This window comes from Struthio camelus, chromosome W (assembly GCF_040807025.1).
Source record: "Struthio camelus isolate bStrCam1 chromosome W, bStrCam1.hap1, whole genome shotgun sequence".
NCBI classification, from domain to species: domain Eukaryota; kingdom Metazoa; phylum Chordata; class Aves; order Struthioniformes; family Struthionidae; genus Struthio; species Struthio camelus.
This window is the reverse complement of record NC_090981.1, coordinates 65,173,604-65,198,648: the sequence shown is the minus strand read 5'-3', so window position 1 is coordinate 65,198,648 and position 25,045 is coordinate 65,173,604. Positions and strand designations below refer to the sequence as shown.

Genomic DNA, 25,045 nt, shown 5'->3' with positions numbered 1-25,045 from the left:
CACCAGCTGCCAATCTAAAGGCTTTAATTTCAATTATAGAAACCGTGCAGTTGCCTGGGATTGCATCCCTGAGCGGTGAATGTGGTGAATGATTTGCTTTCCTCAGCAATGAATCAGCGTGCTCCTGCAATCCAGCCCTCCTCTGCCTCTCTGAGTGGCCCAGAAGTGTTTAATCAGCTGAAGAGCAAACCCTCTTGGAAACAGCCAAGCTGTGTGTGCAGTGATGTGGTGACTGTGAGAGTGGCAGTGAATTAACGGGTAGGACCATTCTCCTTACCTGTAATGGCAACTGCAACAGTGCTGGCTCTGTGGCGCTGCCAGTGCATCACTCAAGAAAGGCATGTGTGTGTTTTAGGCCAGGGATACTGCTATAGCTATATATTTAGGGTTCAGAATGAGGTAGGGGACAAGGGTAAGATCTTGAGATGAAAAGCCTTTTTTTTCCTGTTTTAGCCACTTCCCTCATTCCACCAGTAATATTCCCAAAGCATTTGTTTCATACCCTAAACAATGCCTGTTTGCATCGCTACAACAGGGATCGTCAGCCTAAAGGCCTCAAAGACTAACAAGAACAAATTTGAGCGTGGAAAGGTAGATGAGTTTACAGTAGAGTCTGTGGACATTGGAGACCTGAAAAAAATCAAGATAGGCCATGACAATAAAGGTAAGATGACCTGCTTTGTTATGTGGTTTTCCTAGTGCATTAGGCACATGGCTGTATAAAATAGCGTTCCTCCAAAACCCTAGAGGTAACTTAACCTTTTGGTGACAAATCCTTGCTGTTCCCTTGGCTGTTGCAGTCACTGCTGCAAATGCCATTGCTGTGGCTGCGGCACTAAGAGCACAGTGACGGCAACTGCACGTAGCTTTGTCTTTCTACAGGAGACTCTTTAATCTTGCAAGCCCTTTTCTGGAGAGAATTCTCATACGCATCAAAATGTGCCTTTTTGTGTTCCATGTAGGGTCTATAGACTTGAAATAACTGTCTCATTTGTTTGTTAATGGTTTTGTTGTTTCCATCATCAAGTGCTAGCTGCTTTTTACACAAAGGTATGTCTCTTCTATAGACAAGGGAAGCGGTGACAGGACACGTGGATTCCTCCCCTATGAGGCGTGAAGGGACATCTTTGTTGGTAACTTCCCTGTCTTATTACAGGGGCAAATTAACCCAAGTAATGGAGTAATTCTCTCTCCCACGTGCACGTCTTTATCCTGTTGCATATCCAAATGTAAAGCACGTTATTTCAGATCTGGAGAGTCACTTGCTATCATCTTTATGATTTCTATTCTCTTCTTCCATTGGCAAAAGAGAATAAGATTCATTTCTCAGAGGCCTGGAGTGCAAAGATTCATTTGCTGTTATCTATTGTGGGTTAATCCCTGTATCCCTCCTACCACAGGTAGTTCAACTGGCTGGTTCCTGGAGTGGGTGGAAATCGATGCCCCATCCCTGGGACGGTGCCTCAAGTTCCCCTGTGGCCGTTGGCTGGACAAATCAGAGGATGATGGAGCCATTGAGAGAATTATCTTCCCTGCAGAACTGCAGACAGTGGAATATATCCCATGTGAGCAGAATGTCATCTCCCCAAGATACACCCATCATTACAGAAGATAAAACTCCATGAGCTAGTGAGGTTTTATAGGCTTGGCCTCCCCTTGGATTTGCTCTGAGAGATTTATAAATACATCACATGCCAATTACTCCTGTTACTACAAGAAAGTTCCTCTGGGTGCTCTAGACTAACATTTCCTGCCTCCATGTGTTATATTTGCCAAATCAGAGAGTGGTTAGAAACCGTATGGCTATCTATGATTGCCTTTTTGCTCCCTCTTGCACTATCTTCTCCCAGTCCTTAATGCTCCCAATCCAAGTTGGCTTCCTTGTCTCCAGTTTTCTCTTTGATCCTGCTCCATTCTAATATTTATGTTTCTGTTGCTAAAGCAGACTCTTGTGGTCTCTCTTCCAAGCTAGTTCTCCTTGGCTGCCCGGTGCTGTTGGCCCTGTGCACCCCTCTCTTGCTGAAAGACCCTCTGCCAGAGTTTCTTCAATGTTGTGCTTTTCTGATAGAGTGTTTGCACCAGTCTCTGTTTTGGCATTCTCCAATTTTACCTTTATCTTACCTTTGTTCTCCTCTAATTTTTGGTGTACACCTAGTGTCTTTTGACAGCTCTCTCTGAGTGCTAAGCTGATAATTTTCAAGTCTGCCATGACACACACAACTTCTCTGTTCAGGCAAATTCTTTTGCTGTCTCCAGGACATTGAGAATCAGATAAAACAGCTTTCTTGAAATGAATTACTTAAAACACTGGTTTTCTTATTCTTAAGCCCTTATTTATGTGTGCATCCATGAATGTACGTAGGGAACTTACAGCCCTGGGACTCCTGCCTTCCCGACCTCCCTATTGCAAGTTGTTGGCAAATTCTTCCTCGCCCATCTTCAGGGGATTATCAAAATTGACTCTTCCCTTCACTAAATAAGAGGCCACGATGGTGAGGGTGCAGACTCTCAACTCTCTCAACTCAAGAGTTGATTTCCACCCCAAGCCCTGCCAGATGCTTCCTGGGTCACTGTGGGCAAGTCACAAGTCATTCACACCACCACGCTTAAGGGTCTAGAGCCTGAAATCCCCAAACAGTTGATAGAAAAAGTGTGTGCATGGACTATATCAAAAACCTTACCTCCTGAAGTTCCTTGCTTAGATATCAAAAGTTAGAGCATATGCTTCCCACTGCTGCCCAATCTCTCTTCTTCTGCCTCAGTTTCCTTCTTCAGAAGTAGCTGTAAGAATAACTGTGTAGAAGATTGTCAACTGCTTTGCTTTTTTTTTTTTTTTTTAAATGCAAACACCCTAGTTAATGCTGAAAGCCTCTTATATACTGGCTGGTCTACCCTCCCTCCAGTCTCCAGATCCTCGCACACAGCAGTCTGTAAACCAGAATCATCTCTCTTTTCTAATGATCTGCCAATGATCTCTCTTTGTGCCTCCACACTTTGACTAAGGCGTTATTTATTTCTCAGTATATCTCGTTTTCTTTCCCTAAAATCTGTGGAGCAGAAGAATGGATGCTCTTTGCTGCCTTCTGCATTTTCATTAGTCTGCTGAAAGACACAACAGTCTTTATGGTTGAAAGAAGAGATGGCTATGATGAAGTGAATATGGTCACAGGAGTCGATATAACCCACAGAACTTGCACGTGCTTCTCACCAGGCTTTTCCCTGTGTGTTATTCCAGTCAATATGTATTTTGATGCATATGTTGGCTATATCATTTATTAATGCCTCAGTATATCACAGGAGGTAAGGGTTTCTGGAATGCCATGCTTTGAGTGCACAGTGTGCGTAAACCTGTTTCTTCCTGGCAGAAAGTAGTCAGGCCTCTCTGGCAAACAGGTTGCACCAGCCTCTGCGTCATGTTAGGCCATTTCTCCAATTAAACTGTTCCCATCGTGCTATTTACTGTACTCTAGTTTCCTAATTATTGACCTGATGGTTTCAGTTTGCCAGAGGTAACTAAGATGGTCTGACTTTTTTTATGACGACTTACACCAGAATTGTTTTACTAGGAACAGATGATGAAAACATTGTCATCGGCATCCCAATTAAAATCATGCCTGTGGAGATACGATCTTAAAAGTCCCATGTAAATGAAATGGGAGTCTGACAGCTGAAAGTTGTGCTGCTAGTGACCTTGTTATGGTGCTACTTTGCTGATTCAGTTCTAAGCTGATGTTAATATTCAAGCAACAAGAGCAAGCACTACAGACTTCAGCAGAGGAGATCGTTTTTAATTCAAAGTGCGTAGCACGTGATTTTGGTTTCCAGGATTTTTTTTCCTTACATATTGGAGAAATTATTCCTGCAGTTTACCTGCAGCACGGAAGAGTGGATGTCATTGGGGCTGGGCAGAAAGAATATTAAGTACCTTCAGGCTTACTCTCTGTAGAAGAAAACTTCTTCATCGCTGTTCTCCTGAGAGCTCTGTTTAGAGAGCCTGGATTTTAATGAATGATTAGCCTCTGATGTGCATAATCAGAGTTACTCCAGCAGCAACAGATAAGGTGCCAGAAACATTCCCTTTACCCTAACGGAGATGCTGAATCTGAAATAAAGCTCAAAGTACAGTAGTGTAAAGAATAGCATAGATGACTAAAGCGACTGCAGCGTAGGAGGGTGCAGGATGACGAGCAGCTGAAAAGGATTGGAGCAAGGGACAGGAAATGATGGAAAATGAGTAGGCAGCATATGGGAGAGGGATGGCAGGGGATGGATCCTCATGGTGATGCGGGGGGTGTCAAATGCTGTGCTCACAGGTAGCGACATGGAGCACAGAGTTTTTTATCTGTATGAGGTAAAGAGAAGTCCCTGCCATAAATGAGTGGTGTCCAAATCTCACCTAGCAATTTTCTTTCACAGATTTCAGAAAGCAATTAAGAGAGATAGGGGTAAGATTCAGTTTACTGACTGGGATGCCTCAATTTACATGTGTTCACAACAGCAAAATGTCTAATCTCCCATTATTATCAATAGCTATTTGGTCTTTCCCAGGCAATGGATCTGGAGAATGTTTCAAGTAACCCTGAGGAAGATGCCCACGTTTGGTCATCTGACTCATTCTCCAAACTCCATTGACTTTAGTGGTTAGATCTCATTTCACTATAGCGGAGCTTCACATACCTATCTGACGTGCAGGCATCCGAACGTCGGTTTCCTAATCTGTGAGCCAAACGCTGTCTCGCTTTGGAGAATGAGGTGGGAAATGACTTCACTAACAATATTCAGCAAATCTGTAGCAAAGCCAGGAACAGAGCCTTGATCTAGTTCCTGGGTGAAGCTTGTTATTCCTGGGTCATGCTCCAATGGGACACTGCATTGAGAAATGGTGAAAATAGAAAAGGACAAGAGGAGGCATCAGATTTTTGGGCAGTGGGACATTCTGGAAAAAAACAATTGAACAGAGTAAGGAGGTATGTAAGGGCTTGATCCTTATTGTCCTACATTGAGAACTGGCATTTTACTCGGTATGCCTTGGTGTTAAGGACTATATGCTGTCAGAGCAGAACAGGGTACTGTGAGAATACTAGATCAAAGAGTGGCCAGCAAAAGGTTTTATTTCTTTTCCTTGGGATTGATTTCTGTCACTTTTTCAGTGACGAAAGTAATAGTGGAATTGTCACCAACAAGTCTATCTTGAGTATTTTTATGCTGCCTCCAGTTGGCTTAGCTTCATCTGTCAGATGCTTTAAGTCTGCTTTAAGACTTGAGCTGTTGAAGGAAATCCTATTTCAATAAGTTCAGGTGGCAGGTGGTTGAACCCAAAATCTCAGTAAATGAACATGGATCTAGGTCAGCTGGCTATATAGGGTTAAATGAAATTTCTCTGAATTTTTATAGAGGTGACCAAAGTCAGAATATGACTTGCAGCGTGATAACTCTTATAACCACAGGTGTGATTCCTACCCTATCCTCTTTAAATGAGTTTTCGAACACAGATTCTGTTTCATTGAAATGTTCTTAGGAGCATTGGTCTGCTGCTTACAGACTTTGGTTGGTTTTGTTTTTATTTTCTGCTGCTTCCTGATTTAGTTGTCCCTTATGAGATCACGGTGTACACCAGCGATATCTTTGGAGCTGGCACAGATGCAGATGTCTTCATCGTTCTCTATGGAAGCGACGGGATCTGCACTCAGCAGAAATCCCTGTGCCTCAACAAGAGAGAGCAAAGGATGTATTTTGAAAGGAACTCGGTGAATCAGTTCATTGTGGAGGTAAAATCAAAGCTGCTTCTTGCTTTAGTCTTAGAGCAGAGGTTGCCCTCTGGGGATTAGGAAGACAAAATGAAGCGGCAATTTTTCCTCTTTTAGGGAAAGCTGTTCAGCTTTTGGAACTGGAGAGGGTGGTCTGCTCATGGAACTTGGGTTCAATTCTCTGCTCTCCAACAGACTTTGTGGATTCTGGAGCAAATCTTTTCTCACTGAGCTCCAGTTAGTAGCAGCTCAAAATTATCATCACACAATGTCCCGGTGGTCTAACACCATGTTAAGCATTGCAAGGACTAGTGCAATCTTATTTTGGAGCTGAGATGTCCTAACACATGGATATGGAGACTTGCCCTTCCATGCAGAGCTGAGAGGCATTTTGGAAGGTCAACGCGTAGGAGCATTTACCTCTTCCGTTTTCTATGCCATACTTGATCTTTAGATAAAAGAGAGGGTCTTAGTCTCTGTGGCCATTGGATATAATAAGTCTCCCTCTCCTTCACACCCTTATTTGCTTGCATGTTTGCTTTCTTCACAGTTCACAATGTTTTTAAAGGTAACATGAACCAAATGTTTGCGATATTGCTGAAACTAGAGGCTTTCCGTTAAGGTCTCCAAGTGTCATTTCATGCTACAGTTTCAGATCATGTTGGATGGCCTGGCCTGCAGTGCTCACTACATACGTAGTACTACATTTGAGGTGGATGGTTTGTTCATCTGTTCGAACTCTGGGGCAACCTCTGTCTTCTTGGACAGAGACTTTGTTACTTTGCTGTAGACACCATGATTTTTGACTACCTGGGGCTAAATTTTTGAAAGAGCTTATCAAGTGTTTCCTGAAGCATTTGCACATGCATATGCAGGTAGCAAACCTGTGCATATAGGTCAGGGAGCTCATTTACACCTACAGCACTCAGCAATTGCTATTCATAATAAGTTCCTATCGAGAAATTGTGAGAAGTAAAAACACAGGCAATCTTGCTCTGGCCTACTCTTTTGGTACTGCTTAACGTCCTCTCCTTCCCTCCCTAGGAGCAACGCTGCCACTGACTTTACAGAGCACCTTACAGCCTGCCTGTGTTTTGAGTTTGGTTTGTTTTTGTAACATATTTGAAGGCAAATTTAAAAAAAAAACTTTCAAACAAGTTAAAATACTTCCAGCCCACATTGTTGTTATAGAGCATGAATCATAAAATGAAGCCCCAGCGTGATTCCTTAAAAACAAAGAATAAGACTTAATTTGGTGGAGTTTCCACAGAGACTATCATGACAGAAGTTGCAATTATCCGTAGGTATAAATCTTAAACTGAGTGTTATTTTATTTCTTTACTTCATAAGATTTATTTTGATTTTGATAGATTTTGAAACATCAGTACTCCTCTTAGATGAAGCATGTGAGAATGCAGTTTGTTCTCTAGATTTATAGCCTCATATTAACCTATCCTCAAACTCCATTCTTTTTTCACCAGTTGCTCTTGCTGCAGGAAAGGAAATGAAGCAAAATATATTCTTCCCTCACCTACTTCTGTAGAGCCATAATTTGGAGCTCAATAGACCTTGAAAACAATTTGGGGAACTCGGGAAATACAGGCTGAGAATGGCCTGTTTGTCTTAGTGCTTTTACTGCCCTGCATTTTGTATTTGCTAAAGAGGCACCAAAAGTTAGAGATGGGTCTCAGCTACGTTCCTAAAAGTGATGATTTGCAGGAGATGCCTGTAGCAGAGCGAAAATCACTTCTTTCTTAACAAGAATCTTATTACTATGAATTGACTGAAAGCCTCATTGAAAGATGAGTATTTGGACAGGACAGAGGAGGGGTAACATACTTTCCCCCAGTATATACCTGGGTACATGCATGAATTTTAGACCTGAATTTGGAACATATAATTACTTTGCAGTTAGTGTTGATGCTTTGAGTACTGCAGTCAGTCCTGTTGAGTCCAGGAGTCTCCTAAAATCACTGAGGTCTTTGCTTCAGTATGTGGCAATTTTGTCAGCTGGAAGATGAAGAAGAGCGTAGTCTCCAGTGGTCTAAATTGAGAAGTTCAGTTTTTTTAAGTTTATGAGAACAAAAGATTTCAAGTCCCTATGGAGAGAAAGACAGCTGAGTGTTCTCCTGTGCGCAAAGGAGTTTTGCAGCCACTTTTGGATTTTTAAAGCCCAAGTGTGCAAAAGCTTGCACCAAAATAACCAAAATATACTGCAGAGGAGCAAATAGTATTGCTCCTGTTCAAGCCTTTGAAAGGGCGGTAGCTTAAAAGTATTGAAATAGTGACAAGTTTTTCAGATAATAAGGTAAGGCATAAAAAATAGCAGCCACTTCCTAAGATACTGATCTTCTTGACTTGCTCAGAACGGCACTTGGATTCTGTGGCAGAATAACAGTGCTATAAACAGTAACTATAAAATGCCACGCTGTGAATACTGTGCTTTGGTCTCAAAGCTATTCTTCCAATGTTATAACTGGGCGCAACCGTCTAATTGCCTAGGTGTTTAAAAAGGAGGGAAATACAAAAAGAAAATTCAAGATGCAGCAACATTACAATTTCTATAAATTACTTCCCCTCCCACAAAGAAGCTTGAGATGCAGGATTGCTGCCGTGCAATCAAATCCATCTCCTACACTGGGTAAGCTGCGTAGCGCAACACACAACTTTCTTTCTTTTTGGAATAGACGTTCATGAAGACGCATTAGCTAAATCAGTTAGGGCATAAGTAGTGTTGTTCGTAGTGATGTTGTAGGCATAACGTTTGCTCCCCCAGGACTTCATATAGACTGGAAATAGGAAATGAGCTATAAAAGAGTATATTGAAAGTCACGTGTTGTTCATGTCATAATTTTAACTTTTTTTTTTTTTTTGTGTAGCTGGAGGATGTTGGTGACATTATTGAAAAGATTCGCATAGGACACAAGGGTGGAGGGCTGAATTCCGGATGGCATTTGGATCGCGTGGCAATTCGGAGACTGTTGCCAAATGGAAAGGTAGGCTGTGAATCAAGGCACCCTGGAAGCAGCATTGGCAGCTGCTTCCGTCTCCCAAAGCAGATCTTCAGTATACAAAACTTGATTAACAGTGAAAAATGAATCCCTAAAGAGCAATGCACACTAATGAACTCTCTGGAGCTTAGAGATTTGAGAATAAGCATTTATTATCATGTTTTATTCTTCAAATGTTCATTGTGAGACTATGCAATTGTTATTTCTAAAAGGTGCTTTTCTCCTTATACCTGATGACAAGAATAAACATATTTCCTCCTGGCAGTGGATGGGAGCAAGGCACTGATGCTATTACTCAACCTTTTGACGCAAGTCCCTGAATCAGTCCTATAAAACCCATCAAGTTAGGTCCTAGGACTTTTGGTTGCACATGTCAACAGGATTAAGCCAAAGGAGCCAAATTGGTCGTCTTTATCCTACTCACATAAGAAGCTCTTTCTTGGCCCTGCTTAGAGTATTGGCTCTAGCAGTAGGAATGAGTCTGGCTGCAGGTAAGTGAAAGCTCAGAAGAAAATCACCTCTTCAGGATCATTTTAGGATTTGAGCAGCAGCTGCATTTGAGAACAGCTGGGCTCTTTCCTCTGATTTGTCCTTTCTCCTCTTATTCTGAAATGATTTCAGCTTTCACCTGTGCTAATGGGAGAGGCCTCATAGCTCAGGTCTGCCCCCTCCTCCAACGGCTCCTGATATGTAATGCTGGTGAACCCACAGCTTGTTCAGGTGCGGTGAACCTATTTCTCATCTCACTTCTTCCCTCAAAATTTCAAGGATATGCTTTACTCTCTTTGCCTCACTAAATGACTTAAAGATCTGCCTTGGACCTTCCTCATCACGTTCAAGGATGTATCCTCCTGTACGACTTTCTACACTAGTAAATAGCTTTTGCTTGCTTCTGATGATGACATTTTTGCCAGTCCACTATTGTCCAACCTGCTATCTGCCTCTTGACTCACCCTTATCTTGTACAGCTTGGTTAGGTTACGAAACAAGATGATATTGTTCTTGGTAATATTTCTGTTGGTCATGGGCTAGGAAGGATGAAGAGGAGGATCTGCAAAGGCATGGAAAACAAGGGAAAAAGACATTCCTGGGATGCCTGGCCTCTTTCTACAGCCACATTTAACTGAGCACTTTGGGCAGCTCCCGAAGTTCAGTGTTGGGTCCTCTGCCGTCAGCACAGTCATTACAGCAATTTTTGAAGGACAGATAGTGAGAAATCTGGGAGGTTAGAGGAAGGAAGGAAAACCATGAACACCTTAAAATGGAGAGATTTACAATTCTGCTGATCTTTTGATTATGGAATGGGAAAAAAGAAAAAAGCAGAGCACTGCATGCTGCTGCTGATCAGCTGCAGGATATTCTGACCTGCTACAGGATAGCAATATGCTGCCAACGCTTCTGAAAGCTGTGCTACCTGATTAGACTGTTAAGATGTGTCTAGATGTATCTGTAATGCTGCAAAAGAAAAATGAGGTCAGTAACTTTTCAGATTAAATTGAAAGCACTTGGGTAGCAAACTTGAATTGTTGCATGCCAATAAAGCTCTGTCTAGGCATGCCAATTATATCTGATAATTATATTTCATTTGTTACAACCTGGAGAAGGGCAAAGCACTGACTTTTAGCACACTATCATACCTTGCCTGTAGCTTAGGGCCATAGTCAAAGTCTCATGAAGCAAATCCTGTTCCTAGTTACAAGAGGATTTTACTGTGGGTAACGCAAAATAGTGCACTTTACGTCACTTAAATATTAATGCAGTCACTAATAAGGAAACTCCAATAAAAACTGTTGCAATGGCATGGCGATTAACAATAATGACACAATTAACTCTTGCAGCACCTGTACATCATTCCCCATTGCGCAAGCACTCAACTCCCTAGGTATCCCGTTACTAAATGAACAGTGTTCATATCAGTGACACGTACAACCAACATTATCAACATTAAGGCGCAGTTAAAAGCTTCAGTGAGAGATGCAACTGAAGAGGAATCTCTAATGGGAGGGGGGAATTTCAGCACTGAAACGTGTTGCTCTGGAGAGCCCCTTGCTTCCCAGGCTGTAGCAGGGGAAGAACACCACTGCAACTGATGTTCATCGGCTCGGCATACGGCGAGAGAATATAGGTTATGTGGCCAGACACCAGCACAGAAATGAGGAAGTGGAAGTTGTGATGTGACCGGTCGTTAGGTGTTCTGTTTCGTTCATACTGTACAAATAACTCCCGAAGGCAAAATACTTGCAATCATCTAAAGAACTGTTTTGTTTGGCATTGTTTTGTACCAGTCATACTCCTAAACACCTCGTGGAGTTACGTATTACAAGTCCTGGGGTTCAATAACAGCAGTACAGAGAGCATCAAAGAAGAAAATTGTGTTTGTTCAACAGCAAAAGAGTTGGGATACCTGGGGTCAAAGGATGGTTCTGCTGCAAATGCAAGCAAGTCACCCAAAGCCTATATCTGAAAAGGCCCATAACTCCAGCAGATCACTTTTTCTGGGATCTGTACTCAGGGGTGTAATGTCCAGTTCATACTTTGCTAGCAGTGACTGCAACGGGCCCCTGGTCTTAGTTGCACAACCAACTTCTCCCCAGTGATTGCGGCAGGGAGGGCAGGATCCAGCAGCTCAAGATAATACCATGTGGTGCTGTACAGTGATAACAATATTCAGTATCGCTACAGGGAGATCTATTCCCTTCTTTTACTATAAAGCAACCTTTTAATATTTAAATAGCAAAAGAAGTGAAGAAGAGGGCCTTGCATTACTTTGATAAGTGATTACGTGCATGTAATTAAGGTGAATGGCATTCTTATATATGTGTACATAAAGGCAGTGACACATGGAGTTCTGGAAGCAGCAGAAAGCTTCTGTGCTGCTTAAGGAGAGAAGTTGTCAGTAGGGAAAGGGCCATTTTTTTCTTGCTTTGCTTAGTTACTATGGGCTTAAAATTAACTTTTTTCTGTTCAGACTTGTGGGCTCGGCAAGTTCCATGATGGCTCATGCCCATCTCTTTAGGGAGACGTAGCCTGGGGTGCCCAGTACGCAGACAGCCTCCTGCCTCTTACCATTTTGGAGGCCTTAAAGGAGTCTGCTCCTAATGAGTAGTCTGGGATTGATTTTATTTGCTAAGCAGAAAACACATGTTCTATTGTTTTTGCTCCTTTGATGGCAGAAATCATATTTGTTTCCACCAAAGTAAAGATAAAACAAAGGATCAAAAATTAAATCAGTATTCTTCTCCTCTTAATGCACGTATGGGAATTGCCTGGAAACCAGCTTGAATTGCAGAATTATAGGGCAAAATCTTGAAGTACTGACTCAAAAAAACCCACCACCTACTGACTTCAAAGGGAACGTTGCCTGAATGAGGATTGAAGAGGGATCGTGGAGTCTCAATAAACCGTAGCTTCAGTGGGAATAGTGTAGTCCTGTTGAGGAACTTGCAGGATCAAAAAGTGGAACCCACCGAAATGAGAAAGGGCAAAGTCTATTGGATCGTATAGCCAATCTCACCCATTGAGAATATTTTTCTCTGCTGTATGTTCAGTGCTTTTTTTCTCTGTCTCTCCGAATGTCTTTTTCTTGTACTCTGAATGACTGAAATAGTCTGTCACATAAAGGTATACTCTGTTCTGCTCTGTCCCATGCCTGTTTGGCTTGATCGTTGCAGTGCGTACTGTTTCAAGTCTGCATATGCATACCCATGCATACATACGTGATTTGAAATTCCTTATTTGCGTGTCAGAGGGTGCTCAGAGCAGAAATTCTGAGCTGCTTGTTTTGAAGAGCTTATCTCTGTCATGTTTACTTCAGGGTTCAGAAACTGTCACGTTTCCATGTGAAAGATGGCTTGCAAAGTCTGAAGATGATGGAGAGATCATCAGAGAGCTGGTACCGTCTGATATTTTTACTGAAAAACTCATGAAGGATGGGACTCTAAAGCAGATAGAAGAAGAAGTTGAAGACCCATTAGAAGGTAATATAACCCTAGAAGTAGGTAGGGACCTATTCACCTGATCTTTCAGAGCAAAGCGCTGTTCAAGCGGATGCAATGCTCCTGCTTGTGTTTCTTTCACTTCCCATTTTCTGACCTCTCTGACGCCTGAAGCATTTCCATGAAGTTTTATCCTAAGCTCCTTGCTTCCCTATATGCCTGGCTGTTTCTAACTTTTCCCCCTAGGACTTCCTTTTCTCACCCTGAGCTCTTCCTGCCCTTCAGAGAAATCGTGAACCTTCTTACCTCCTGGGTAGAGCAAATCAAATTCAGCTGCGATCTTCATTCATGGTTCTTGCATCTGGTAACAAGATGATTCAACAGAGAAAATCATTCGTTTCTGTGTTTCTTTTCTCTCAGAATCTCATTTGCATTTACAGTACACCATTGTCAGGGTGGAATTTACATTGTAAGTGTTTTCCATTGCCAGGGAAGTGAAAAGGGGCTTTGCTGTAAAGGAGAATTGAGCCTTTACAGTGTGCCTCTAGCAGAGGAAGGTATGCTCTCTCCTCTATTAGGAATCACGTGGTAGGTTATGTGAAACCTTTTCCCAAGGGGAGAGAGGCAATTTTAATAACAGTAAATGGCAAAACTGCTAGATGCCTACATAGTAGTTTCTTTAACCTCCTAACTCAGGTCACTTTGCCTTGCATTAGTTACGGGATGTTGACCAACATACCTAACTCATTTTTTCCTTCTAAAGGCAAAGCCTTAAAACAAGTTTTGCAACTTGGAGTAGGATTTCTGGATAACTGAAGGCTTCTTTTGGCTGGAAGCTAGGGCTAAGTTTGGGGAGTCCTCTTTTAGATATAAATAATTTGGGACAGAAGTGTTCTATATCTCTATGAATCCTCATACGTTTTGGGCACTAGCACAATGTAAATGACAGCAACAGAAACTCCGGCTTATGTTATTCTAATGATGATCTTTTATATGATTAGGTTAGTCCTGAAGGTCTCCAGGAATGGCAAGCAAAGACAAAAGAGGAATGAACTGATTAAACAGAATATACACATTGCTTCCTTCATTACTGATGTGTAGTTGTCTCTCAAGTGCAAAGCCATAACTCTGTAAAACGGTTCTGGACATAATGAGAAGACCCGGAACTGCACCTAACTTGATGAATAGTGTCAAATGATGATCCTCGTCCATTTCTCAGAGAAATCAATGGAAGTCTTTCACAAATTACAAAGTAGATTAGGCCCTGTTTTATTGAGAGCGCTAGGTATGGAATGGACGATACAGATGCGTTATTTGATGCTATTAATGTACAGAGAAGAATGTTAACACCATCTGTAGTACACCTCCATAACTAAGGCTTTGTGCCTCTTCGTTTGTATTGCCCTGGGATTTGCAAGTAGACGTCCTCTAAGGGTATGCCACCAGGGTAATCAGAGCCTTGCACAGTTCCTAATTGTTTTCCTGGGAAGGATGCTTTCAGTTACTGTTTGTTTTCCCTGTGTAATTGGGACAAGAGCAGCAATATAAAAATAGGAGTATTTAACAGGATTAGTAAAGCACATTACTAAAGATTTGATGGGGTTTTATTGAATCATCAATGAGCAAGCGAAAAAGAAAGGGTACTTAAACAGTACAGCTCCAATGCTTCCTTGATTAAATACTGTCGGAGCAAAAGGATTCAGCAACCTGTTCGCTTTCTGTTTTAGGAATCCATACAGATACATGCCATTAACTCCGGTAGTAATTGCACATCTGAATCCCTGGAGTTTGTTTATGGAAGATGGAGTATTAAGAATTCACAACTGTGAATCACTTGTTCTCAAATGTAGGTCCCTTGAGCCTCAGTATGAAAAGGTGCTGAGTTCCCTCACCTCTCATTGACTTCACATCCAGTAATAACTGTAATGATTCTTTGCATTTTTAATTACACGGTATGTGATCAAAGCAATATATAGGCATTGATTAGATGTAGGAAAGGGAAGTCAGCGAATTTCAGCCCAGTGGTTCCCCAGTCGTGGGGTCATTATCAGAAGCCTGGAGGGATAAAGGAATCGGCGTTTTAACTCCCAAGAAGTGAGTGATGAGTAGCACGTTTGGGGACCATTTTCTTTAGTAAATTCAGTATCTAATATAGACCTTGGCAATGCACCTGCCCAGAAATTGCATGTTTTCATTTCTTTCTGCAGTTCACACATACAAGATAAGCGTGTTCACAGGCGATATCTATGGTGCTGGGACAGACGCTAACGTTTTCCTAAATATCTATGGAGATCTGGGGGACACAGGAGAGAGAAAACTCAGCAAATCTGAAACGAACTTCAACAAGTTTGAAAGAGCACAGGTATAAATGCAATGGGTTGATAACACTTTTCATTTTGCAGTCCTTACCCTGACAAACAAGTGCATGACTGTCTTTATAAGCTGGGTTTTCCTATGAAGGATGAATTGATTGATTCCATTTATGATGTTCATTACCTCTTAAAATGCTATCTGTGGTGTGTCAGTTGTGTATTATGACAGGCACTGTAGCAAATGGGTAGATCTTTCTTTCTGTGAGGTTACTGATACAGAAACGAATTTTGAGCATACATGGATGAATTTTTTCCATACAAAATGGCTTGAATTTGTTAGCTGCAGGTTTGAAAGCACAAAAAACATGAAGTCTTTCATTCCCATAGCCTCTGTGCAATTGATTTGCACATACATAGTATATACCGTAATTCATCTCAGAGCATGATAAATGAACACATCTTAAGCTGCGACTGCGTTTGACAAAATGACTCCAAAAGTGGCACCCTGTGGTCAGTCCGTGAATCATATCATAGTCTCTTATGGTGCTCCTCAGGTGTAATGATGGCAAAGATTGTCTTATCCAGATTGTCTGTACAAAGCTAACTGGATTAAAAAGGGAACTTTTTGACTTAAAAATGAGGAGGTGAAGTGCCAAGAATTCAACCTTCCAACCGTTTGTAAAAGCGCAGCCCCTTTCATAGCAGAAGCATGCCTCAGAGCGCACCCCTGCAGAACAGTTTTAATGCACAGAGATGCCTGCATAGCCTGTTGTAAAGCTTTTAATTGAACACTGTCCAATGAGACCAGATTTAAACACATATTGCACTCTACAGTCATCATTTGCTTTTGTCCGGGAGAGGGTTTGTCAAGAGCTCATTAACTGAACCAATTGCCATTGAACACCCTGTAGGAGGATTCATTTACAATGCAGGCTGTGGACCTTGGCATTATATACAAGATCAAGATTCGTCATGACAATACAATGTTCAGTCCTGACTGGTTCCTGGAAAAAGTAGAAATCCTGGACGAGGACACAGAAGAATCATTTGTGTTCCTATGTGAACGCTGGCTCTCTAAAAAGAAGGAGGACAAAAAGATAGAGCGTACGTTTTATGAACAGGTACAGTTACCCCTCAAAGCAATTAATGACTACTAATAAGAATGAAAACCAGACATTTCGCCTGGTTGAAGTTCAAGACCGCTCACCGGGGACTTAATGTTTTTGACTTGTCTGAAATCAATTTGTGACTTTGAGACAAGTACCCGGAATATGGCCAATCTCAGCCCAGCATCGCTAGGCCTGCACTTTGTAGTCTCAGTAGAAAAGTCAAAGACTGCAAGTGAAACTCTTTAGCTGAAAGCCAAAGCAAAGCTTTGCTGATGCACAGTAAAGGATTTTGCCCTGCTGCCATCCTCGCTGTGCTCGCAACATGGGCTAGTAACAGGTTCCACTATTTTAAGTTCTCAAGGCAAGATATTGGGTCCTTTTGAGCTCCTCTTCACCAGGCTGGATGGGCTTCCTCTTTTCAGCTCCTTTTTCCAGCCATGCCCAACATTAAAAGTCTAGTTTCTCTGTCACCACTCAAAGCGCAGAATGTTTTTTAATGAAATGCCCTTTGTACTTGCACGTTCTTTATTGCTTTATCAGGCTGGCATAGCTAATTGGAATTCAAGGTACATGCACTAATTAAAATTAGCAAACAAGATTAATAGACCTCTCCTGCTTCTATACAGTGAGGGATAATACAAAAGCTGATTATAAGTCCATTGTATTTAAGAAGTCCACTTTACAAAATACAGTGACATTTTAATTGAAAGTTACTGCTAAAATTATTGTTAATGAAATTGGGCCAAACTCATCCTGGGTATGATGAATGGTTTTAAGAAGAGTTATACCATGGATGAGTATTGCCATATGCCCCTTCATAAAAACTGCAGCAGACGATGCTACGAATTTTTCCGGTTGTGCCTACCCAGTTGCTCATATTAATTCCCGCATAATGAGGGAAAACTAATTTTTTTTTTTAATTATGTGACTGTGTGGTAAGAACCTCACATTAATTGGACAATGTCACCAAATGCATCTGCGGTAATTCCTCTAATGTAATAGATGTTTAGTATCATTCAACTTTGTAGCATTCTTCTTACAGTCTTTGACCTATGCTAGGTGGATTGGTCTAACAGCACTATATATGCCCTGATAAGCAAATCTGCTGTTCCATCTGCCTGAATTTTCTGTGGTTATGGCTCATATACGTGGTAGAGAAAAGTCACAACATGCTGTTAAAGTCTGTTAGGTCCATTGCATTGTAACACACAGCCAAAATGGCCTGTCAAGGTTACTACGATGAGGTAAATGAATGACCTGCAGTAAATTATAAGAAGTCATATTTATTTGAACTTCACTGAGCAAAATGTTACTTGGAAAACCACCAGGATTTCTTGTAAAGTTGTTCTTTGAGGCACATAGGAACAGCTGATAATGTTGTGAACACTGAACCTCATTACCCTCCTGCACGTGTAATTAGAGCTATGATGGTGAACGGAACAGCCTGGACGGTTCATCCCTCAGCCTGTCGAGCCAGGATAGCAGTACAAATTTGAAGGAGATGAAGAAATGCAGCTTGGTCAAGATGGCAGAAGAAGGATCATGTGAGAGAGCAACATATTTGGTGCATGCATGCATGTGTTCTTGACTTTGAGGCCTCAGAAAGACGCATTTGTTCTGGTGAAGAGCAGGGAGAAGTAGAAAAGCAAATTGCTGCACTTCACTTTGTATTGTGACCACTTTGAAAAAGGCTAGGTCAGTGCTTGTGCTTCTCTACTTATTGCTTTTCCTATAGCTCTCAGGCCTTAAAAGTAGAATAATCCATGAAGTTAACAGCAATTTCAGCATTTCTAAACCTCTTCTTGCTCTGCTGTGGAAATCTGTAACATACTAGAGTGTCAGAGTTCCCTACTGCCAACAGATGCGAGTCCTACAAACACTGTGGTGCTTTGAACAGTATGAAAATAGGTAGATGGTTACCCAAGGATATGCTGCTTGCTGTCACAGCAAGGTAAATGCATAGGAGACTTCTACAGGCAACTACAACCCCAAATCGCATCCCTCAGATGTCCAAAGTTAGAGGAGCGCATCTAGACCATTGAATTGGGAAAAGGAACTGGTCGACAACATCCATAGGACCTCTTCAGAAAGAAATTCACTCTCCTAAAGAATCATACTCCCTTTTCTTTTTCCTCCTCCATCACTGACTTCATCACATACAGCACTTAAAAGGTGAGGAGAAGTGGCAGCTCTCTCTGAACAGGGGACTGATAGAATTAAGGGAAGAGTTTAGAAAAGCTTTGTATAATTTCACCTGAAGTATCCCTTTAAGTATGCAAAGCTCTTTGCAGTGAAAGGGATGGTGGGCAAGGCAGAGGTGTTATCACCAATACCAGCGTCTCCTGGACTGTTGGGGGCTCTTTTCCCCATGATTCCTTAATGTAGCTCTCTACTTGTTGCTGACTCTAGCTGTCCTTTTCCTCCCACATGCCGTTCTTTGGCCTACTCAATATGTAGCATAGGAGTCCTGAATTTGAAAAGGAGACTTTGAATTTCTTGAGACCTTATTTGACATGCTTGAGCTGCCTCTCCTTTTCAGAATCATGCTGGTAGTGCCTCAACACCAGGGATGTCTGCTTAATATGAATTTAAATGATTTATTTTACGATGCTGCAGTTTTTTTCTTACAGCACACAGGTACATGGCAGCTGCTGTGAAGTTGGGAGGGGACTGGGACACTGGGAGCTGAGCAAGAGCTAAGCATAAATCTCCTGGCTCTCAGAAAACAAGCTTTGATTTGGAGCACTCAGGAGGATTTGTTCTTTTCTAGAATGTGGATGGTCTTATATGTGCAGAGGGAAGATGAGTCTGCAAAGGCTTTCAGACACTCGAAGACAGGGCACCTGGGAGCCCTGGACTGAGGTTTCACCTCAAATGACTGACAGAAACAGTTGATGGCTCCAGCATGTGGAGTTTCATCAAGGTTCTGTCTCTTGAGACAAATAAAGTAAAGCTAAAGATAAAAGTCAGTTCCTGGATTGCAACTTTTAAAAAATGAAATAGTCTGGGCTGTGTTTGCAAAAGCCAGCATTAGTGTCGGGAAGCTAATCTTGCTAGGTTGTCACTGATAGGAAGTGGGAAAGATTGGCTTCTTCGGAGGACAGTCCAGAGGAGAGCGTGCTGGGGCCCTGCTGTACCACCCTCTTGTGTAACCGTTGTTTCTGTCCTGACTGTGATGGAAGCCCAGAAGATCAGTGTCAGTCAGCTGAATTTGAAACTCTGAGGAAAACTTCCTGAGTTCATTGATTTATGTGTTTGTATAGCTTTTGATCAACCATCTCTATGTTCTGATACCTTGACTTAGCCTTTAAATTGCAGCTGTTGTTCATTGTTGTCCTTCATTGGGTCTTCTGGTTTTAGATTAAGGGTTTAGATGTATGTTTGAGATACTGTGTTTTAACAAGTAACTCTGCATCAGCCAAGTCCCAGGTGCTCTCTGTATAAGTTCTCATAGTTCACAGTGAGGGCAAAACAAGGAATGTTTTCTTAAATTTCTATGGTGAGCCAATTGCAAAATGATAGAATTTAGTTTAGGAGTTGAAGGTAGCTTGCACTGAGGTGGGCCAAGGGAACTCACATAAATGACTGCTGTAGCTCCAGTGATGCCCAGTAGCTTGTTGTGGTGTCATACCTGGGTCGCATGTCCCAAGCCTTTAAGTTCTGAATAATACGTAATGCTGTGCATTGTTTAACCTGCTCTGTAACCCATGTGACCGAGAGCCACCCTTCTTTTGTAATCCTGTATTGTGCTCAAATGAAAAATAAGCGATTCCCATGTTCTCCCTGATATTACTTGTGTGGTGAGACAATGGATACCATCTGCCATGTTGGCATTCCATGTAATTTCACAGATAATGGGTAAAACATCAGCATCTCCCATGAGAACCCGTCTCTGACAGAGCAGGGATAGTTCCCATTGTGCCAGGGTGGTCTTTCTTCTCCGAGTCCTGGAGCTTGTCATCACCTCCGTCCGCCTTGCAGTGACATGGCCTCATTAAGGAAAATTGCATCTCAAAGGAACTTCAGATAAGATGGACCGTGAGAGCCAGACAGCTGCCTCCTGAGCTGCATAAAAAGCCAGCTGTTAACTAGTTGATTAGGGAAGGCTCCACTGGGACATGGTGCTGCAACTTTTCTGGGAAAGGGAGGGGCAGTTTGAGGACCCCCATCCTGAGTTTCCCGTGCTCAGGGTGGGTGATGCCTCTGAGGAGCAGGAGGTGATGTGAGGATGGAGCACAGAGAAAAATCCTGTTGACTAGGAAACTCCACGGGGCCTGGCCTGGGGACTCTGCTCCAAACCGGAAGGCGGTGCGGGAGGTGGTGTGGTGTTCATACATCCCTTATGAAACGCAGATCTCTGCGATGGGCACATGTGCCCTTGAACAGCCTAAGCTCTGCCACAGGGAGTCAAGGAACTAGCGAGCAAAGGGAGAAGGGCTAGGGGATCTGCAGTGTGCTCTGGGCAGAAGGGTCATTTTTCTAGTTTTTATAGGAAAAAAGAACAAACTCTGTTTCCCCCTACCCAAGAGCAAGTCACTCCATGTCTCTGCATCCATTATTTAGAGTGGAAAATGCTAACAATTTCAGTTAGTTCTCTCATATTTAGTATAGGTGCTTCAAGTACTTTGACTCAAGGGTGCAACATGAGTTGGAAACATTGGTAGACCTGTGAACTTAGTTTGTCCCAGGAGAACAGGATAAAAAGCATGTAAAAGAAACACCATTTTGTCCTGATTTGAAATATGCTTTATTCAAAGGAGGAATCTAGAGTTGTTCTGCATGTGACCCCTTGACATATTCTTATAAAATGTGTCCTGCCTACAAACCTTTACTCGGGCTCTTTATTTGCTGCTAATACCAGCATCTCCAGTGGTTACTTCACGAAGAATGTATTGCATGTTATTACGTTGATGTGCACAGTTAAATGCAAATGCTGCCCTACAGGGGAGAATAATTCTCATCTAATCTTTAGTTCACTTCTGTGCTGGTACACAGATGCCTAAAACTGTGATTGAATGAAACTATTTGGGTTCTGGTCAGTCCGGAAGTAAGAAGAGATTTGGTCTGCATGAATTTATGCCTTCCCTGACATGTATACGTATTCTGATCTTGCTGCAAGTTTCTAGTACACCACCCCGCCCTCAAAATCTTCTCAGTCGCCATAAAGGAAAATTAGATGTCAGTCTCAAACGCTCTGCAAGTTGCCCAAGTTTTAGTCAAGGTTTATGAACCTTTCTGAAAGTGAAAAAGCGATGATGAACTCGGGCTGAGTTTGGAGCTTGTGACGAGGTGAATTTCAGAGCTTTGAGTTTTGTCAGAACGCTTTGAACAGCCCTGCACAACTGTTCTGAGAAATCAGACGAGTATTCATCATCTAATTCTGCACCATCCGCTCGGCCTACCCAAATGAGCTTTTGGAAAGCACTTGAAAAGCAGTCTGGCACTTCCTCCTTTTTAACAGCTGAACTGAAATTTTTGAAAACCACATAAAACCCAGCTAAGCTAATTCCCAAACCTTGGCCTGAAGGTTTTCCCCAATAGATATCATCGTGCGATGTATAAAATTATTGCGTGGCCTACCTTTATTACAGAGGGGATTCATAGTTGGCCTGCATCCTACAAAGGGATGCTGAAACCCTGAGCTACCCCATAGATCAGCGCAAGCCTTGAATAAAGCATGAGCGAGAACATTTGTAGTTGTATGGGGACATTCAGGCAGTGATGCTTTACCTTGGAGGCAGCATAGATTTATTTGCCTTTATTGAACTGTGAGTGTAAAATCGTTTTGGTCTAATAGCCTGTTTAAGATTAGGACACTCTGTCTCATCTTCAGGAAAGGTCTCCTAGTGTAAATAAAGATTCAAGCCCTTTGTTGTTCTATTATCTGTTAGGGGAAAATCCGGACTGCGTGATACCCCCATAGCCTCATTGCAGCCAGGACGGTGGTCTGGGGAAATATTAACCCTTGCAGACCTCAGTCCGAAGCGTGTACGTGGAAGTAATTTCCCGCATGCCCTTATAGCCCAGTCCAGCATGGTGTCATCCTTCCTCCGACTGAATTCGACGGGACGTGAAACTGTTTAGCATGCAGTAACGCTTCCTCTTGTGGGACGAGGCTCTCGTTTTCTGAAGGCTCGTGTACGCAGGCACGTTTGCTGATGACTGAACATCTGTCTGTTGCAGTGATCCCGTATCACATCACTGTCACGACGGGCACAGAGTTCGACTCCAGCACTGACAGCCGGGTGTACATCATCATCATGGGTCCTCAGAAAGTGCAGACGGAGAGGCTGTGGCTGGATCTCCCAGAAGGAAAAGATGAATTTGCAGATGGCTCCGTGGAGAAATTCTCTGTTTGGGGCCTAGATGTTGGGGAGATCAAAAAAGTGGAGGTATTTTATGAATGCGGTGCAGTCACTGGAGACATGAATGAGGAACGTGGTCAGTGCGGGCACATGCTTCTGTTATACCTAGCAGTGACGAAAAGGCACTTGGGTCTAAAAGTGAATGTAAACAGATTGTAATGAGATTTCGCGTGCATCCAAACCTGAAAATAAGTACCATTTATGGCTGGCAAAGCCGAGATCCTTAGGAGGCAGAAGATAATTTTGAAATATAAGAAAGTTGTAACATGTTTCAGTTTTGTCCTGTCTCTTAACGGGACAGAAACATGGTTTTTTTTCTTAGCCGAGCCTTGTTATTGACAGATGCAGTGAACGTTCGCAGGATGCAGTCTTCCATCAGTCTTTTTCCTAGTTGATTTTTACAGGACTTCCAGTTGGGTTTCATAAATTGCCTGCCGTGAGAAACACATCTTGTATAATTTTCTAGCTAAACATGAAAATTGTTTTCACAGCTTGGAGGACCCAGGCTTAGAGAACAAAATTAATCATCGTTCATAAGTAACGTGCACAAATAGACTTCAGTAGAGGAACCATTTTTTCTGCTGTGGCTCAGGGAGACGGAATTTGCATAGACTTTCTATCACTGAGCTTAAACTTAGCATGAATCTTCCAGACCTTCTGTGAATATCATCCTTGTTTCACATAGCAGTTCTGTCTCCTGAAAGCCTGTTCCAGCCCCCAAGTGCTGAAACCCCCAGGGCCTGATGACTTTGAGAGCCAATTTTATTTTATTTTCGTGCTATGCCCTTTGTTGCAGTAGACCTACCTATCTGTGTGCGTGCTCGTGTATTCAGCAGGAGGGAGCTGGAAGAAATATAAAGAGAGAAATCTTAACTAATTAAAAAATCTTTGCAGTTGTACATCCTGTTGCAGCAGGTGATGGTTAAATTGAAAAGCTCCTTTTAGCTTTCATTCAAACGACGGATTCTGACACCTTGAGAAGTCTCCAGAACAGATTTGAGTTTATTATCAAGCTATTTTCTTAATGCACTCTAAGTGCCTAGTTATTATGAGTGTTAGTAGCACTTTCTATCTAGCCATCTCGGGGTCAAACTTTGAAAGTGAAGCAGGGACATAAATCCTTCCCTTCCATCCTGTGTACATGCGGAAACAGCCTGGTCATGCCAGGACAGAGAGGGAGGAAAAAGCCAGTATAACCCCTCAGAGTCAGAGAGGGAGGGAGAGCTGACTGGAGGGGAAAATGGGCAGGGATGCTGGAAAGGGGAGAGTGAGTAAGGGGAGGAAAGGACAAAGAATAGGGGAAAATAGGGGCAGACACTTGGAAATAGAGGTAGGCAGGGAAAGGAAATAATAGGGAGGGAAAAAAAAGTACGAATGGGAGAGAACTCAAAAGGTTGCAAATGACATACAGGGAGTTAAAAAAAAAAACAACCCTAAAACAGACACTTCCAGCTGAATAACATTCTTCTGCACTCTTTCACCCCTAACCTCAGTGACCCTGCTGCTGTGCTGCCTCACCTCTCGTTCATTTTTTTCCCTTTTAGTTTGCAGTCCCACGGCTCGTGGCTGGAGGAGCCATCTGCTCCTGGCTTTGTGCCTTCTTTCACACAGCACCCCGTGCTTGAAAGGTCTCTTCTCGTTAATCCACGTCCCAGCGATGACATCTATGTGCCAGTCGGCCGTGGTTGCCATGGAAGCAGTCCATATTTTCCGTGTAGAAAATTGCAGTGTTCAGGGACAGTGCAGTAAATTGCTAGTTATCTGCTTGGGAAAAGTGAGGAACAGTTCGTTCTCGGATTTGGCATTTGGCTGTTTCTAGAAGGAGGAGAGAGGTTCTGAATCCAAGCTCCTATATGAAAATAACATGCATGGGGATTAAGTTTCCAGAAGTCCCCTGTATTTCAGAGAAAGCCAGGCAGTAGGTTGCAGGATTTAGTAGGATCGTTAAGATTTGCAGCATGATGCCACTTTTAGTTTGATATTATTCTCCTGTTGCAAATATGCTATAGTGAAAGCAGAAACAGTGGAACATGAAGTAACTTGAAAGGGGCCCATTACACCTGACTTGTAAGCGTACAGCTATAAAATTTACTATTGGTGTACTTTAAGAGACGTGCTGGCATGAAAATAAATAACCTAAGTTATCAGGTGTAGACGCTTTATAGTGTGTTCTTAAAATTAGTTTAATATTTCTTCTCTTAATGAAAAAACATCTCTATTCTAAGACTGCTGCTGCTGCAGAGTGGTGCGTTCAGAAGAGTCTTGCATTGGTCTGTGTGTCTCTCAACCACTTCTGGTTCAGAGTCTTTCTCATTCACAAGCACAGAGTAGAGCCAAGGACATGCAACTATGGCAAGTCCTGTCCCTTGCTGAGTAGGGACCTGGTCCTGGAAAACTCTCCGGTCTCTCTAATATTCTCAGCACCTTCTAGAATATGCAGGAAATCCCATGTTTTTTGCATCTTTTCTTTTATCTACTTCTCTAACTCTATTCCGTTTTCTCCGCTATTGTTGTGTTTGGTTTAAATGTGGTTGTGAACTGTTCAGTGCGAGTTGAGTCTTATTTT

The 25,045-nt window shown here is 42.4% G+C and overlaps 1 protein-coding gene across 1 annotated transcript in view; it reads left to right on the top strand.

The window, feature by feature from the left end:
- LOC104138530 (lipoxygenase homology PLAT domains 1) overlaps positions 1-25,045 on the top strand; it is a 149,706-nt gene that overhangs the window by 84,050 nt on the left and 40,611 nt on the right. The window contains exons 24-32 of the mRNA XM_068925839.1: positions 536-664; positions 1,401-1,565; positions 5,587-5,768; positions 8,627-8,743; positions 12,573-12,735; positions 14,901-15,055; positions 15,917-16,126; positions 17,535-17,658; positions 22,298-22,506. Of these exons, the coding sequence (XP_068781940.1) occupies positions 536-664; positions 1,401-1,565; positions 5,587-5,768; positions 8,627-8,743; positions 12,573-12,735; positions 14,901-15,055; positions 15,917-16,126; positions 17,535-17,658; positions 22,298-22,506 (1,454 nt within the window). The remainder of the gene's footprint in view (positions 1-535; positions 665-1,400; positions 1,566-5,586; positions 5,769-8,626; positions 8,744-12,572; positions 12,736-14,900; positions 15,056-15,916; positions 16,127-17,534; positions 17,659-22,297; positions 22,507-25,045) is intronic.